The sequence below is a fragment of the Equus quagga genome, chromosome 12 (assembly GCF_021613505.1).
Source record: "Equus quagga isolate Etosha38 chromosome 12, UCLA_HA_Equagga_1.0, whole genome shotgun sequence".
NCBI lineage: Eukaryota > Metazoa > Chordata > Mammalia > Perissodactyla > Equidae > Equus > Equus quagga.
This window is the reverse complement of record NC_060278.1, coordinates 41,230,733-41,247,854: the sequence shown is the minus strand read 5'-3', so window position 1 is coordinate 41,247,854 and position 17,122 is coordinate 41,230,733. Positions and strand designations below refer to the sequence as shown.

The following is a 17,122-nucleotide window of genomic DNA, read 5'->3' as shown; positions in this document are numbered from 1 at the left end:
GTCAATTCTAGATATAGTCTATCACGGTGGCTAATTATGTCTTAAGACTTTTTTCTGAGGCTATGTCTTAAATTGCATACGGGGGACTCCAGTTGCATCAATATAGTGGCCAAAGAAGCCACTAATCCTCACCTCAGAAAAGGAAATTAAAACTTGACTGAAGTCTGTGCTTGCCTGCTTCCTGCATTACGGTTCCATGCTGGTTCGGTATTTCAACTACACGGTCAGATACCGGCTCAGATACGGCGAGCTCTCGTCCTCCGCTCGTCAAGTCTGAGGGACAAGAGCCTGCTGCCACAAACCGACGGCAGACACTTACAGTTCTTGGAAGTAGTGACAGGATAATGGGATCATTTTGTTTCCTGAATCTTCCTGAACAGTTTCAAGTTTTTCGAGAAAAAATTCAGGTAGAAGTTATTAAATGACGTAACTAAAGACCATCAATTTTTCTTTTGCTTAAGTGGAAGGGAATGAATTCTTTTCGAACACAGCTCTCTAAGATTTAAGGTCGGGAAATCTTTTACATCTGATGCTGGGTTCCGGCATGAAACTCTGACAGCTAAATCTGCAAAATATAGCCGTATTTAAAGAAAACAAATAGTAAAACTTCTTTCCCGTGCCGGTTCAGGGGAAGCTGTGAGCCATGACGCTACGCGGCGAGCAGGAGCGAGGGGCGGCGTCGCCTGTCTGGCCTCGTGGGGGTCTGCCGGTCTAAGCCAACTCCCCATTCGCCAGCTGCCAAACGACAGCGCTGCTCACCTGAACTCCCTTCTACCGCACTCGACTCCACTCTCAGTAGGAGAGATGCTTCCCGTCCACTTCTGTAATAATTCACCCCGATGGGGCAACTGGTTCTTTCCTCTCTTCGTAACTCAGATGTACTGTAGGTTTGTACACATTAATGCTTTCTCCAAGGAGATCTTTAAGGACCTATGTAACTATTCATCGTGAAATGAACTTTAATTTCAAACTGGAAATATATTCTCTCTACTACTCAAGTGCACAGTGCCTAAACGCCTAACTCCAGAAGCAGTCACACTCCAGAACTGGGGCCTGTGACTCCTTTACAAAGGCCAGTGTTCCTTCGGCTTCTCTAAATTCCTCCACGCTTGTATACAACAGCTCCTTAAAAAGCTATCCCGACAGAGGAAGCAGTGCTGCCTCCGACACCACTTAAAAATGCCAGGTGAACAGATGGCAGTCCAATCAGCACATGAGTTGTTTTAGAGAAAAAGCGTATTCTTTAAACACTCTGGTTAATGGATGAGGAGACAAGAGCAGCAATTAGTTATTCATTCTGTTTATTGGGTTGAAAGGGAGTACAAACGATTGGGTAAGTGCTACGCACTGACATGGAAAAGGTGTTGTATTAAAAAAAAATCCCAGGAAAGCAAATCAAAATTAATGTGGTTTCAGTTGAACAAAATTTTAAAGACGTTTAATATACTACACATTTATAAAATAAAAGTTAACAAAGAGTGTTTTGTAAATAATTAGTAGAACAAGTGAAAATAAATATCAGAGACCTGAAGTTTTTTATGCTTTAATGAAATAATAAAGCAAAGAAATTTAAACTACTAAATATAATCTGAGAGGCAGTTAAAAAAAAAACAAAAACAAAACCCCCCAAAATTTAAGAACACAATCCTTTGAAACATTTAGTCAGTCCATAGCAAATAGTTATTACATACCAAAAGCTCTAAGCGTTAACTAGTTCACCACAATGCCATGTAAATCTTGACAATTTAGAAACGTTGAGATCAACACTGCAGTTCTTCTCTTGATCTCTACAGCTTGGTTTGTAAGTACACACATGCTTCTGTGGATCTGTTCCCCTCGCCACACACACACATTCTCAAGGAGCCAATAACATTTTTTCCATTTGTGCCTAAAAATGTTACGATTCGGTTTTAGCACATTGACCCTGATAATGAAAATGTTTAAGTTAAAGATGGGGACACAATTTCAATCTTATAAAAATATACCAGTATTAACCAAACCTTGACTTCAGAGAGGGGACTTCACACGCGTACGAGACTTTTACTACAATTGACAAGAACCCAGCACAGCTGTTTCCAGGGCTTTTTAGGAATCGAGTACTCTCTCTTCCACACAGACACACAACACGCACGCACACATATTCGTTTCATTAAATCCAGGCTACCTGGATTAAGGGGACAGGGGACGGGGTTTTATAGTTTTTGTTTTTGCAACTATAGGGCAGCTACTATAACAAGAGCTTAACAACACTGAAAAATTTCCATTAAGTTCACCCTGTTTTTAGAAAGTGTCTAAAGTGTAAATGCAAATTCACCTCTTCTTTTAAAGTTAGCAGTTTATATTAAATCAGATGGTTTTTGAAATGGAAGTAATATTTTAGACAGCAACCCCAAAAGAGTTGCAAGTCTCAATGAGAAATTAACGTAAAACTAAATCAAGATATTTATACATTTTAGAGATGGGACAAAAAGGATATTAAGAAAAATGTCTTCTTTCCTCCCCATTCAAAAGCAGCCATTCTTCTGCTGTGAAGGAAATATCCATGTCAGATATTTCCCTTTCAAGAGATGTACGATATATTTACCACTGTGAGCAGAGGTGATAGGGTCAGTTCTTGTGTGCAGGAACCAACATCCTAAAAAAGAAAATTTGAAGATGGGGAGGGGTGGGAAAGAAGGGTTTTCTATTAATGCCATGGAATGCCACTCGAGAGGGAGAACACTCCTAATAATAAAAATCACCATATTACTGCTAGTGTGATTTCAGATTAAGAAAATATTGAGAAATTGGACTTTTTTTCCTCTCAACTAGCAGGTTATTTCAATTACTTAGTTTGTATTTAAAGTTAGGTAATCCCTTTTTGTTCTCCCACCCACTACAATGGGCCAATTTGTAGGGACATTTGCAAGTAAAATTTCCTCTGTTTAAACTACTTACCTGGTTTAATATAACACATTTACTTGGCCAATAAGAGTAACAGAAATGTAGCTGGCATGAACACTAATAAAATACAAAAAACCAAAACTGATGCTTTGTCATCCCTCCCAACCAATTCCCCACTCTAATTCTTTATCACCACCCACACACCAATTTTAGTAATCCCCAAATCCAACATTGTACTATTAATAACCAATTATTTGGAGGAAAAAGACATTTAATTTCATTCTTGCTCTAGCCCTTAATCAATGAATAACAACAACGAAAACATTTTTAAGCACATGGAAATGAGCCTACTAACCTGATTTTTGGAGCCAAAATTCTCCACTCTATTTTGATCTATGTGCAAAAAGTATTGGTACTTTTCAATTTATACATTTGTTAGTATCTTGCGCTGGCTTGATAGTACTCTCACTCAGGTATTCTCACTCTTAAGCCTATGTAGAGACTATAGCAGTATCAGAAGTTTTTAGTCAACAGCTATGGGTCAGACCATCCTGCTATCAGGTTCTTTGTACCATAAAATCCTAGGTTTCTTCACCATTTATTTCACCTTTCTAGCACAGTCACTGCGTGGCAAATGCATGAAATAGACGTTTACAGCAAATTGGCACAGCAAAGTACCAGTATAGATAGGGAGCTGCCAGTTCAGACAGACTGGAAAACACACTCACCTAGCTGCTACAGAAACCTTTGCATAGTTGTCACTCCGTTTTAATGGAGTTATGTTCTTGTAAAATGTGCCTCACTTTTACTCCACTTTTTGAAAGTGTTGTTAACTGTACTTTAGAAGCACTCTGAAAACTCAGCTCTAGGGGTGGCTGGGGGAAGTACAGTGGAATCTGAGTGTCAAACTGCCCCTGAATGGGCACGAACGTCAGCGAATGTTACAAATGCGCCAGAGCACACTGTAACCAAATCTGTAAACAGCTGTGCAGTTTCTATGCCCGGGCTGTTAGTGATGTTACTGTCGAGACAGGGGTGTATTAACGGCTTCAAGGTATATATGAATCACTTAAAATATGAATGGATTTAACTGCATTGAGATAAAGAGAAGGTGCCACTTAATTGTATACAGTTACCAATGAAGATTTTTATTCAAGCTTAAAGTAAAAAGTAATTTTAGTTAAGAAAAATGAAGTACCAGATAAACTGTAACATATAGTTATTTTAACTTAGAAGTATCAAAACAAGAATTCTTGATTCTCTAAGTGGTGGTCTCTGCAAAATGGAGCTTAAGGAAATCTTTTACATACCAATTTGATAAAATAATCTGCTGACCACGATCTGTCATTTTCTCTTACTGTGAGCTTTTGAGAGAATCCATGCTATTTTAAGGCCAATTGTGTTTTTCTTTCTTCTCCCCTTCCCTGACTTTCCCGTTTCTCCCTGCTGCCACCCCTACCCCCACCCGCCAATGGAAGAATTCCTGACATCCAAGGCTTTCTCTTCTTTGTGGATCCTGAAGGAGTCTCCTCACGGTAATAAGGTATTTTAGACTTGGCTGGGCCTAAAGCGAACTTAGTACAAGACTTTTCCTTCACCAGAATCTTATTTTGGGGGTACTCCCACTCTTTTCCCAACATAACAGCTGTGGTCACCATATTTATCCTCTACTAGAAAAGGGAGCGAATTTTAAAGACGACTAAGTATGCTGGATTCAGCTGTTACGGGGTTTCAAAGCACAATGTGAACATCAGGCTTTCGGCTTATTTTAAATGTGAAGTTCTCAAAATTAAAAGTGCTTTTCCATGAAGGAAACCTTTCCTTAAACTAAAAGGGGAGGGGAGAGGGAAAGACTATCCACAGCACCAGTTTAGAATGAGGTTCAGTATGGCAACATCTGAAAAACTGAGGAGGAAGATTCTTTAAATTTATGTATCCCTATATGTCAAAATATTCAGGGCAATTAAGAGAAAGGACTATGAGGTTTTAAACTCAGTTTGTTGTAACCTGCTGAATTCTAACAAGCTCAGTTATACTATAAACTCCCAAAGTGGTTATATCTGCTAAGTTCTACTCTCTTGCTAGATATCACACCAAAATGATTCGCCAAGTTGAGAACAACTTGGAACAAGCTTTGTCGAAAACCTAAACGGACTACTGATCTCTCATGTTGGTATATATTTAAAATTCTCTTTTTGAATCTTGAATTTCTTCAAGATCAGGTACTGATGTTCCTTCAGGAATAAAACAAAAGGGGGAAAACCTTCCAAGTATGACTGAATTTCCTGTGTAATGTCCTTTCGAGCACTATTCCTGACCGTGTCTCTCGTGTATTCCAGAAGAGCATCAGTTATACTGCGTATCTAAGTCAGAGAGGAAACTGTTTTTAAGCTGGTTTAGATTCCAAATGTATACAAATGAAGTCACTTTAATCCTATAAATACTTCTTAATTTATTTTTAAAAAATTGTGCTGTTAACCCTTTTACGGGGCAACAAGCTATGTGAAAAGTACAAAACTTTTTGTCAAATGTAATATTGAGAGTGCTTTTGACATAGTTCACTGGTTTATCATCTGGATCAGTATATACTGCGCAACGGGCAAGGCTAGAATCCATGAACCAAGCTGCAAAGATCTCAAGCTAAATAAGGCGGAAAGATTTGGAGAAACAAAAGAAGGAATTCTTTCCTATCCAATGTATACTCTTCAGACTAATGCACTCTTTCTATCAAGCCTTCTAAACTGTTAAATAAAGTTTTCCAAACAAGCATTTAAACTTCATTACACAGAAGAGCAACAAGAATGGTATCCTGCCAGACAAAAGGCAGGAGGGAGAAAAATATATATACTGAGTTCAATGGGTAAGCCTGAATGTAGCACAGTTCTTCACGACCGATGGGGGTGTTCAACATGGTGTCCAACAACGTTCTAACGACGTGCTTCATCTCAACTGGTTACTATGAAGCAAGGTGTAAATGTTTGGCCCCAATCGGGCTTCAGAAATGGTTCTTTTTTCATGACGAGCATGTCTGTCCAGCTATCAATCATGTTTGTTTGCACCAAATCCCAAGCCATTAAAATACGACTAATTTTAAGTTAAACAGAAGTCGTCTGCTCCAAATTCGCCATCAACTATCCATGCTACTGCATTCCTCTGAATGGAGACAAGACGAATGTGTATCGGGGCGGAAGAGGAAGAAAAAGGGGGTGGGGGGGAGAAAAAAGTTACCAGTTAGAAAGTTTTAAATTAGCATCATGACATTACAAAATATAGTAACATTAAAAAACAATCACATCAAGGCAAATTCTTGATACTTTCATTATAATCATTAAAACAATGTGTCTACATCATGTCTTAGGCTATATATTAGTCGTAACTCATAATTAAATATTGGAGAACCCAAGTGAATAATCATATTGGAATCTCACACTTTTAAAATGAACCTTGAAATAGTTACCCAGAGTAGAAAAATCTTTTTGACAGTTGACAACAGAAATGAGGAAAGATTTGGCAGTCCAGGGTAAACTGTGCATGATAACTATTGTACTTTTTTTTTTTTTTTTGAGGAAGATTAGCCCTGAGTTAACTACTGCCAGTCCTCCTCTTTTTGCTGAGGAAGCCTGGCCCTCAGCAAAAAGCCGTGCCCATCTTCCTCTATTTTATATGTGGGATGCCTACCACAGCATGGTGTGCCAAGCGGTGCCATGTCCGCACCCAGGATCCGAACCGGCGAAACGGAACGTGCACACTTAACCGCTGCGCAACGGGCCAGCCCCCAACTATCGTACTTAGTTCTCCTTTCAGTGGCTCAGTGTGAATTCTGCAATATCCCCCTACTCTTTTTTTTGGGGGGGGGGCGGGGAGTATGTGTCAACAGCTTTATTGATATAATGCACATGTAATTCACAATGGACCCATCTACAGTGTACAACTCAACAGTTATTATCAGCATATTCACAGGATTGCACAACCATCGCCACGATCAATTTTAGAACATTTTCATCACCCATTAGCAGTCACACACAAAAGCCCCAACCCCAACCCTAAGCAACCACTAGTCTATTTCTGTCTCCATGGATTTGCCTATTAAGGCCCATTCCATATAAACGGAGTCACAACATGTGCTCGTTTGTGTCTGGCTTCTTTGGACCTCACATGTTGTTTTCCAGGTTCACCCGTGTTGTAGCGTGTATTGGTACTTGATCCCATTCCATTTTATACATTCCTCAAAAGAAAAAGTACAGTATGGAACTCTACTGTTATAACAAAAGGGCAGCAAATTCTCTTTATTGAAATGGAGTTAAGTGAAATATTTTTATTTAAATGACGTAGTATCTTAGGTTATGATTTTTAAATGTCATTTTCTTTAGCTTCATCTGTATCTTTAAAAATTTCTTTTCCAAACAGGTTTTTCTTTAATTAGAAAAACCAATGTTTTCAAGCATGGGAAAAAGAACCCAGAAGATAGCTGTGTAAAAGGCACGTAACCAAATTTCTGGTTGTTTCCCCGTTTTAGGTGTAAATGAAAATCTTTTTAGGGCTGTGCCTATGTTGCCAAAGAACAAAGGAAAGTTGCTGAATTGGACCCAGATCTTACAACTGAGCCACAATGTGGCCCAGCACACAGTGAGCACCCGTGTTACCTAGATTTACCAGAAGCAGAGTGAGTCTCACCCCACTGCAGCGGAGCATGACCACACCACAAAGGCATGTCCAAACTGCATCCACTCACAAGGTCAATCTGCTACTACATCCTTCATATTTGCCTATTTCTTCAAATTGAACATGCTTATTTAAAGAAGTAACTTCCAAATGACTAACACAATTATAAAAGTACACTTAATCACAGTGACAGATCCATAAAACATCTCTCGTAGAGAGTGGGCCTGGAAACCTCATAAGACAACACAAGAAGGTAGAGATGTTTGCTTCTAGCTGATCTCCCAGAGGAAAGGCAGAATGCCACACAGGGATCTACAGATGTAACAAGGCCCTTCAAGGCTCTGAACAGCTGAATAGCAGCCCCCTACTCAGTGAACCATGTACTCTTCGTGCTTTTCACTCTCACCTCTGGCCGTATGTCCTCACCTGCCTGGAGGATCTGGTCAAGTCTTTTACGGTTTGTACCACAAAGACAAAGAAAAAGTATAGAGAATATGCTTTTTCAAACCATACATGCTGCCTCTATAATCCTCCTCCACTGAGAATAACTTAACTGAGAGCCATAGGTCATCTTTCTCACTGAAATATTCAGGTAGAACACAGTGTGCACAAAAAATCTGTTTACCTGTTTCTAGGCGAATTACTTCCCTCTAAGCAAACTAAATATTTTACTTGCTCTGTTTGGAAAAAAGGTGATGTGTGATTTACATAAAACTTCTCATTATCTCTTGTTTCTAGTACTTGTGTCTTGCTCAATTAAGCTACGTCCTTAACTGCTAGCCTGCTGGCTTTAGGGCTTCTCACCTCCAAGTATTTGAAAGTAATGGGAAAAAAACCTCTCAGACCTAGATTTGAAGACATGGCAGCACTCAACAAGCTGATTAGTCTCGCCAGGCTTCAGTTTTCTCACCCACAGAAAGGAGGACGGAAGCCTTCTCTTACAGGGCTCTGATGATTTCACGCACGGCGGTGTAGTGAAAGGCCTACCGCGCTGCCCGGTGCGTCAGCACACGATAAACCTCAGTCCCCTTCTCTTTCTCTATCCATCAGGCTCACGTCAGTATGCTACATGGTGTTAACAGATATTTAAGAGTAACATTCATAATCGAGATCATTCTAAAGTTGTTCAAATTTTGTATACTAGGCTAGTTCTCATGTTTATAAAGGTATAAAATGCTCCTGGCATGACGAAGCAAGATTTTCAATAATATTTGTAAAGTGATAAGTGGACATAAATGAGGTGGCACATTTTGGCTTATTCTTCCCACTGTCACCAATAAAACAAGGACCATCGTATCTTAGATTACTTAGCAAACTCCTTCTGTGGTGTGAGATAGTGTACAATCTCTAAAAGATGGAAAAATAAATTATATCCCACTCTTTAACTAAAGTGCTGCAAGTTCCTAATGAGCAGAGCGATGTCTCGTGGAGAAAACACAGGATGCTGGACAGCAGTGTTACCTTCAATATTCTGGTGGTCTATAAAAGGTGCTGGTCCCCATATCCTAACAGTGCCATCATCTGAGGCGCTGGCCATCATGGATGGAATCTGTGGGTTCCAGCTCACACAGTTGACTGTACGCGTGTGCCCTGTCAGCTCCGCAATGGGCAGCTCACTACGTTTGTGCCAGATGTAAACCTTGTGATCTGAACAAAGTAATTCAGACAAAGTTATGGCGTTGTTATAGGTTAACAAGACCAACTGATTTTAAGTTTATCATTCATTACAAACAGAACATATGTCTTGATTATTAGAATTTAAAAAGAAAAATAACATGAATAGTTTTAATAAATTACCTTATGAAAAGCCACTTTAATAAAATATGCATTTGTTCCCCCCGTTAAGCGTGGTTAGCCATCAAGCCACCACCAGTTCCACCTGCAATATTCTGTAATACAGCAAGGTCTTTGAATGTAAAGAAATCTAGGACAGAGATGACAAATCCCATGGAAATATGAGGTGACCGAAAAGCAATGTATCTAAATTCAAAAACAGCAAGAATGAAGACGACAGGTAGACCTTTAGCGAGCGCTGACAGCACAGCAGGTGCTAAATACTTCACGCATATCACTGCGTCTTCACCACCGCCACGAGGTGGGCCCTGTGCTCACCCTCTGGACGGGCGGCGGTAGAGCCTGTGAGGCTAAGTGAGCTGCTCGTGGTCAACAGCTAGTAAGGGTGTAGTTGGGACTGAAATCCAGGGGCGCCCGCTCTAGAGCTTTCCAGTGAGTCTACACGACTGTCTGCCATGCACGTCACAATACGGCTCTGTAGCACACTATTTATAACCTCCTGAAGGGACCGTAAAACCAAAGCCCTGACAACTCTGTCACTTCGTGATAAACTAATCTTCAAAAACACAACCAAAACAGTAGTGGCTCGGGCTCGGGCTCCGGAGTCTGCCTCCCCAGCTCACACCCTCCATGCTGACTAGCTGTGTGACTTTGGGCATGTCATCCGCTCTTTGCAACTCTTCATCTGTGAATGGCAGCTCGCACTTACCTCATCATGGCATGAGGGTAAAATAAGTTTGTATATGGAAAAGAGTTTTCAACAAAGTCTAGCACATGGTAAACAACCACGTATTACTGTAAAAAGTTCACCAAATATAAGTGATGGTTCTTAAATAGAAGGCAGGAGCCCAAGGTAAATTAGAAAAGTGGTCAAACTAAAATGTCCGTCAGCTATGTGGTCCATGTGAGAACCTTCAGTGGGTGTGCTGCCAGCTGAGGACTCTTTAGAGTGGTGAGAAAGCAATTAACTTGTGGTAAATGAATAGGTCCTGGTTTCAAAACTTCTAACATCAAGATAAAAAGCTGGGACTCTAGCTGAACATTGTGTGTGTGTGTGTGTGTGTGTGAAGTAAAAGCTAAAACACCCTAATTGAAAAACTGAATTTATCTTTCTTAGAAGGTATTTCTTGTTCCATAACTTTTGAAAACAATTTTCCCTTGCATAAAATGAAATTAGCAAAAAAAAAAAAAAAAAGAAAAAGAAGAAGAAGAAAAAAAGAAAGGATTAGCTGTGTTTCCCACTGAACTGAAGAAATACACAAAAGAGAAAGATTATAGGCTTGAAAAGTGTGAATGCAACTGAAACGTGGAGGTAAATGCTTTTGTGAACGCGAATCCAAAGAGGAGATCAGCTGAAGAGGCAGCAAAAGTGCAGACGTGCAGAAGTCCAGGTCCGAGTGACAGGCTTTGATTAAGCTCTGCTTGCCGTCTCAGTCTAGGAAACCGGTGCTTAGGCTTCATTTTTAAGGCTTTTTTCTATATATATTGCCAACACAGTGAAAAAACTCGAGTAATGGCACCACTTTTGGAGGGAAAGGCTTCCTCGCTGCTCTGTTTGATACTGGCCTTCATATACTTGGGGATTTGGAAGGTCCTTGGACTATAAACCTTACAAATAAATGACAAATGGATCACTGTGCTCATCCTGCGAGATAATAGTCACTATATCTACCTGGAGTTCAAAACATTTTTAGAACCATTTTAAATCACGTGGGTTATGAGAACACTACTCTCTTTACTTCAGTTACGTTTCATTTTTAGCCCTAAACAGAATATAATGTGGTTTAATTACATTATTCATCAGGCTTAGTTCTAAGTTAGTTTTGGCTTTAAAAAAAAGACTGGCATCTCTAGGGCTAATGGTAGCCATACACATTTTTCAGTACTTGTAGGGTACATATTATTGTTAGAAAGAGCTTTGAGGGATTCTAAGTAAGAGGAAAAAACCCCACCAGAAGCAGGACTGACAGAGCACGGGACAGACATCTTAGAGTAGGAGGAGCTAAAAAACAAGTTGAAGGTTTAATATATTTACACCAAATCAAATTAGAAACCAATGGAGAATCAGAACATAACGCGATCACACTAACAGGTAGAAAAAGAGTGTTGGACTGGAAAGCAGTGAACTCACAACTGTCATCTAACAAGCCACTCTTCTGTTGTCTCAATCTTATTTGACACACATTCTTTTGGGAAAGAAAGAAAAAGTAAATTCAAATGCTTCATGTTAAAATTGAAATCCCTCCATGCCTCTCTCTGTCCTCATTCTTACGTGTGCTTTATACACAAAGGAAGAACTCACTGTCACACTGTGATCTTCTTATCTACTGAGATGGGATAGTAAACATCTTATACAATAAATGGAACAGTACCAAAAGTGTTGGCCAACACAATCCAGTTCCTTGGTCTATCTTGTAAAACTAGATTCAGTATTTTTTTTGCTAAGATTCGTCCTGAACTAACATTTGTGCCAGACTTCCTCCACTTTATATGTGGGTCACCACCACAGCATGGCTGATGAGTGGTGTAGGTTCACGCCTGGGATCCAAACCCATGTAACTGGGCCACCCAAAGCAGAGCACGCCAAACTTAACCACGAGGCCATGCCTAGATTCAGTACTTTAAAAAGTAACTTAAATAATTTGCTACTATAGAGGAATATCGTGGGTACTCAAGAAAAACATGTTGAATGAAAACTTGCAATAATTTGCCATTATTGATGTTTCTATCACCTTAAAAAGCACACTAACTTTTAATACTGCCTTATTTATCTGTGCTTGCATATTTTATAACAATTTAGATTTTAATTAGATTGGCTACTTTAGGCACATGCCTGCCGGAAATACTGATGTTGTTGGACTGAAAAATAGAGGTAGTGGAGACAAGTCTGTAATTTTAACTTTTCTGAGACCATAAGAATTATCAAACTAAATTATTCTCTTCGGCCATTAAAGAAACACTGAAGATCTAACTATAGTCAGTTCTGTCCAAGGTCAGGTAAAACAACACAATTAACCTTGACTTTTTAGATACTAATAACCTCTGAAAACCATCAGTCTGAGGAAACACAAGTCAACACATGAAGGAGTAATGATTTAACCAAATCTGGACTTGATCCATGTACCCAAAACTCCCCTCCCACCGCCACCCGACGGCTGGAATAGGCACTACTGCTTTGTGACAATAAGGACCCAAATCATTCTAAAAAAGTGAAAGTTAATTAACAGTGTCTGAATAAATAACTCATGCAATTTAACACCTTGAGTTTGCCTGGAGACATGACTACCTTCACAAATTGAGAGAATTACAGAACTTTAAACCCACAATATAAGCAAACTGATAGTGACACAAACAATTTACCTTCACTGCCACTAGCGATGAAGTCTTCGTTATGGCCTCCAAAACATGAATGAATTGTATAAAACCCTTGTGTAACACCTTGATACTTTCTTACTAAAACTCTGTCTTGCAAGTCCCATAAATGAACTCCCTGTAGGCAAAAGAGAACAGAAGTAGTTATTCTACCACAACTTGAAAGAATTTTAAAAAGTAATCTGTGAATATCCCTTTGCCTGATGGAACACTTTCATTTTCTGTTTATGCAAAATGCTAATGTTCTGATAAATTTACAGCTGATTCTACATACTTAAGGATCAAACATATGCAATAAAATTTAAGAATTAGTAGAAATATTCTGTTTATATATATACACAGACTAAAAAATCACAATTAACACTTGAACTAACCTAAATTTTCCTGAGAATCATTAATAAACGTACCTGAGTTGCTACATTTAACAAAGCTAATCGGCCATTCTTTGAAATTGTAAAAGACATAATAGGATGATCTTCTTGTACTCTGTAACCAGAAAATAATTTGTCAAAAGCAATATACTGAGAATCAAGACATTCAAATTACCAAAATATAAAATATTCTAGCTTAAACACCACAATTTTGTCTGTAATCACTATTATACACTATATTTAATCAAGAAAACAAATCTGAATTAACGATTACTAAGCCCACCTGACCATCAATCCAAATTTTCAAACACACCAAAACAAAAAGCAGAATAAAAAGTGTTTTTCTGAAAAAGCAAGTTCCACTCCACACTTTAATATGAAGCAGACAGCTTTGGCTTAATGGATGTAAAGCTCATTACATGTTCCTGTCTGTAAGGTCCTCGAAGTTGTAGCCCCGGATTCGCTGGTGTGTGTCTGACGCCAGAACAGTCTTGCCGTCGCTCAAGCACCAGAGGCACTGCACCCTCACCCCTTCCCAGGAGTCCAGGAGGTTGCCGTCTAAATCCTGCGGGAGAGAATTCCTGTTAACTGCATTACTGAACGGTGCTCAGAAAGCAAACAACCAACCAAAGAATCACTTAGCAATCTCCCCTTGTACTAAGTTTGTCTTCTCCTGACACTGATCTCAACCTAACTCTTCCCTAAGTGGTTTTAATAATGAAAATTTGAATACAGGTCAAATTTCATTAAAACAATTCCTCAGGGGTAGGGGGAGAGAACCTCTGAAAATCTACCTTCCTTCAATAACCTGCCATGCACAGATAAATGCAAAGAAAGAATCCCTAAGTTCCAAGGAAAGGTCTTACTACTATCAGAAAATTTCAACATTCCTTCACAATTCACTCTACTGGGATTTGTCCTATAATATTCAGAAGTTGTGATATAGAAAAAGATTACTAAAACATTAATTATAGATTTACAGAATTTAGGAATCTGTTGTGACATTTTCAGTCATCAAATTTGTAATGTACTCTACAGATCAAAGCTCTTAGGATCATTCTTACTGAATATTGAAAGCTCTGAGAGGCATTCCCACTCGCATTTTACAGACTAGGGAACTATCAAGTCCCGGATCCTGAAGGCTGAAACACTGTATCGGATGGCAAAGTCCGCAGAAACGGACATGACCATCTTGCACCCAGGATTTAAGAACTAACAGTTTATAATCATGCTGAGAGAATATGACACTAGATATTCCATGAGTTTCATGGCCATCAATGAAAAAAATCGATAATCTGTAATGGCTACATAAAAGTCTTTATGATAAGTGATCTTAGCTACTTTGAACGATTCAAAGGGATTTATTATCTTGTTTAATTTTAGTCTTAAAAATAAACCTGGACATGTCTACTGTACCCACGCTAGGCAGTGCCATGAGACATGGGATCTGGATGGACACTAACGACACTGTGTTTGTGTCATGGTCTACCCTGTCACAAGACTTTTTACCTTTTACTTATTTTTATCATCCCAACAATCCAAGATTAACAGGGCAGGTGCTGATGAGAAGATACCCCAAATGAAGACCAAAAAGCTCCCTCGGAGCACTAGCACCACTTTCATTCCTCAAAAATTTAAGACACTCTGCTTATGAAATTCACCATCTTTTTTTTACACAGAAAATTCAAAGGGCTAAAAACCTCAAAAGAAATTAAATACCAAAACTTTTCATTCCTATACATTAGCAACATGTTTATAAGACCAAAATGTTTAGTAAAACAATTTTTAAATGTTTTACAAAACTCAACATCTATGCTTTGTACAAATGCTTGAAATGATAAAAAAAAAAACCCAAAAACAACTACACAAGTTCTATAGGACAGTGCTTATCTAGAAAGATGACAATGCAGGTCTTTATATAGTGTGTTTTATAAAAGATAGCAAGTCGAGTGAATTCTTTCTTTAGACAAAACTGCATTTGCTTTGCAGTTAGCAGCCCTCGGACGGAGCGCTGGATACTCACACACTGATAGAACTGCCCGCGCTGCCCTCCAGTGACAAAGCGTTTCCCGTCGGGGTTCCAGGCCACGCTCGTTAAACTGTCTTCGTGAGACTGGCTCATTTTTGTCCTTAGCTCTCCTGTCTACAAACAAATAAAACTGTATATAAGACCTTCAAGATACCCCTGTGAAGGGAATGCATAAAGAAAAAAAAGGCTAGTAACTGGGACATCTGGCTAGTGTGGTATTCTTAATTAGAGAAAGCAGCTGTCTTAACTGGCCTTAGGACAAAACCGCAGCACTCAGAAGAGAAATGAAAGACTTGAAGAAAAATCTAGGTAAAAACAATACCTAGCATAGCTGATCCAAAGACTAGATATGGAGAACATAAACTCCGATAAAACTCATCTTAAATCAATTACATTCATAAATTAAAACACAGAATCCTTCCCAAGTAAGACGATGAAAAGCCCAACACGACAGACCTATTCCTTCTGAGTTTCCACTTCTCCTCAGTCCACAGTTCTTTATAAATTTTATTTTAAAATTGCAGTTAATACAATTAACACTTCCTTAAGAACATGATTCATCAGCAGAAAAAAACTATGCCCTTAAATTAGGCCAATGGTGTGGGCAGTCTAAACTATGTTAAATTTCATATTCAAGGTGCTCCAAATGTAGTAGGGAAGATGGGAAGAGAGAAATGAAAATCATTTTTCTGGTACGTAACTTTATCTCAATCAAAAGTAACAGAAAAGAAAGAGGAACCCTGGTACTATTCAGCACAGCCGTTCTCAAGCACCCCCAGCTAGGCAAGACTGTTCAGTGGTTACAACCCTCAGACGTCCTCCTGTTATTTTTCTAAGTTATTCAACTTAGAAGGTAGACACATACCATTTAATCTAGTCTTGATTCCATTTTGTTCATGGATTACAAACAGGATCTGAGAGATAAGAGCTGCCCTTGGTATAATTAAAAGTACATGGGCATAATTTTCCTGTGAGAAATGGGTAATCAAAAGCAAAAAAAAAAAAGAGTGAAAACAAAGTGTATGATCAGGAAATGGGGCCAAGTAATAAAAGCACAGAGGGCACAAAAAATAGAAAACCAGATGTCTCCCTCACACTGAAAAAATCCTCAGCAATCTCAAGTCCTTTCCCCACCCTTACCGCCCGCACCAGTTCAACTTTTTGGGTTGCTTGATATGAACACTGGAAGCACAAATACACATGCAACAGCTAAATGCTCGGCATTTTCTATTCACAGCTATGTTAACACACCAGTTCTGAAAGCAGAAATGGTCTTTTCTTCTGTTACGCTCAGGATAGTGAGTACGTGAGACTATTATCAGGAACTTAGTTACAAACCTAACGGAACAGTTTGAAAACTGACCAAAAAAGACCATCTTTTTAGAACAAGTCTACATAAAATAATGCATAGTAAAACAGGCTAGAATATAGTTTAACTGTCTAGAAACTCAAAATTGACTCAAAGGAAGACTACACAGATGCTATAAACTAAGTCTCCATCAAAGCATTAGGAGCACATACCTCCTACCTACGAGGGGAAAGAAGCTTTAATGAAAAAAAAAGTGTCTTTTAGGTCAGATTCCCTTCAAGTCTGTTTCCTCAAGAGAAAGCCATCTCTTCTATTTCATGCTGTGCCATGCCCCTGAACCCAATCTCAAACACACTGATTAAACAACTGGTTTGATAAAAATGGCATAAAGACATTGTGGGAACAAGTGGAGATTTTGGTTATGAAATGAATATTAGATACTAGAGAATTATGGTTAAAGTTCTCAGATAAGATAATGATATTTGGTAATATAGGAGAATGTAATTTTTTAGGAGATATGTGCCTAAGTATTTAGGAGTATAATACCATATCTGTAATTTACCCTCAAATGTTTTGGATATGGATATATATGTAAATATGTATACATATTTGTATGCATGTATGTACATACACACAAATATAACAAAATGTTTTAACAACTGTTGAATCTAAGGTGGTGGGTATACAGGTCATCACTGTACT

The 17,122-nt window shown here is 38.8% G+C and overlaps 1 protein-coding gene across 2 annotated transcripts in view; it reads right to left on the bottom strand.

The window, feature by feature from the left end:
- Positions 1 to 1,527: 1,527 nt before the first annotated feature.
- The window catches only part of WDR26 (WD repeat domain 26), a 41,883-nt gene continuing 26,288 nt past the window's right edge, over positions 1,528 to 17,122 (bottom strand). For both annotated transcript variants that reach the window (XM_046678178.1, XM_046678177.1), the window contains exons 9-14: positions 15,106 to 15,225; positions 13,502 to 13,647; positions 13,119 to 13,197; positions 12,700 to 12,829; positions 9,007 to 9,192; positions 1,528 to 6,036 (exon numbers count right to left, since the gene is read on the bottom strand). In XM_046678178.1, the coding sequence (XP_046534134.1) occupies positions 6,011 to 6,036; positions 9,007 to 9,192; positions 12,700 to 12,829; positions 13,119 to 13,197; positions 13,502 to 13,647; positions 15,106 to 15,225 (687 nt within the window). In that variant the 3' untranslated portion in view covers positions 1,528 to 6,010. The remainder of the gene's footprint in view (positions 6,037 to 9,006; positions 9,193 to 12,699; positions 12,830 to 13,118; positions 13,198 to 13,501; positions 13,648 to 15,105; positions 15,226 to 17,122) is intronic.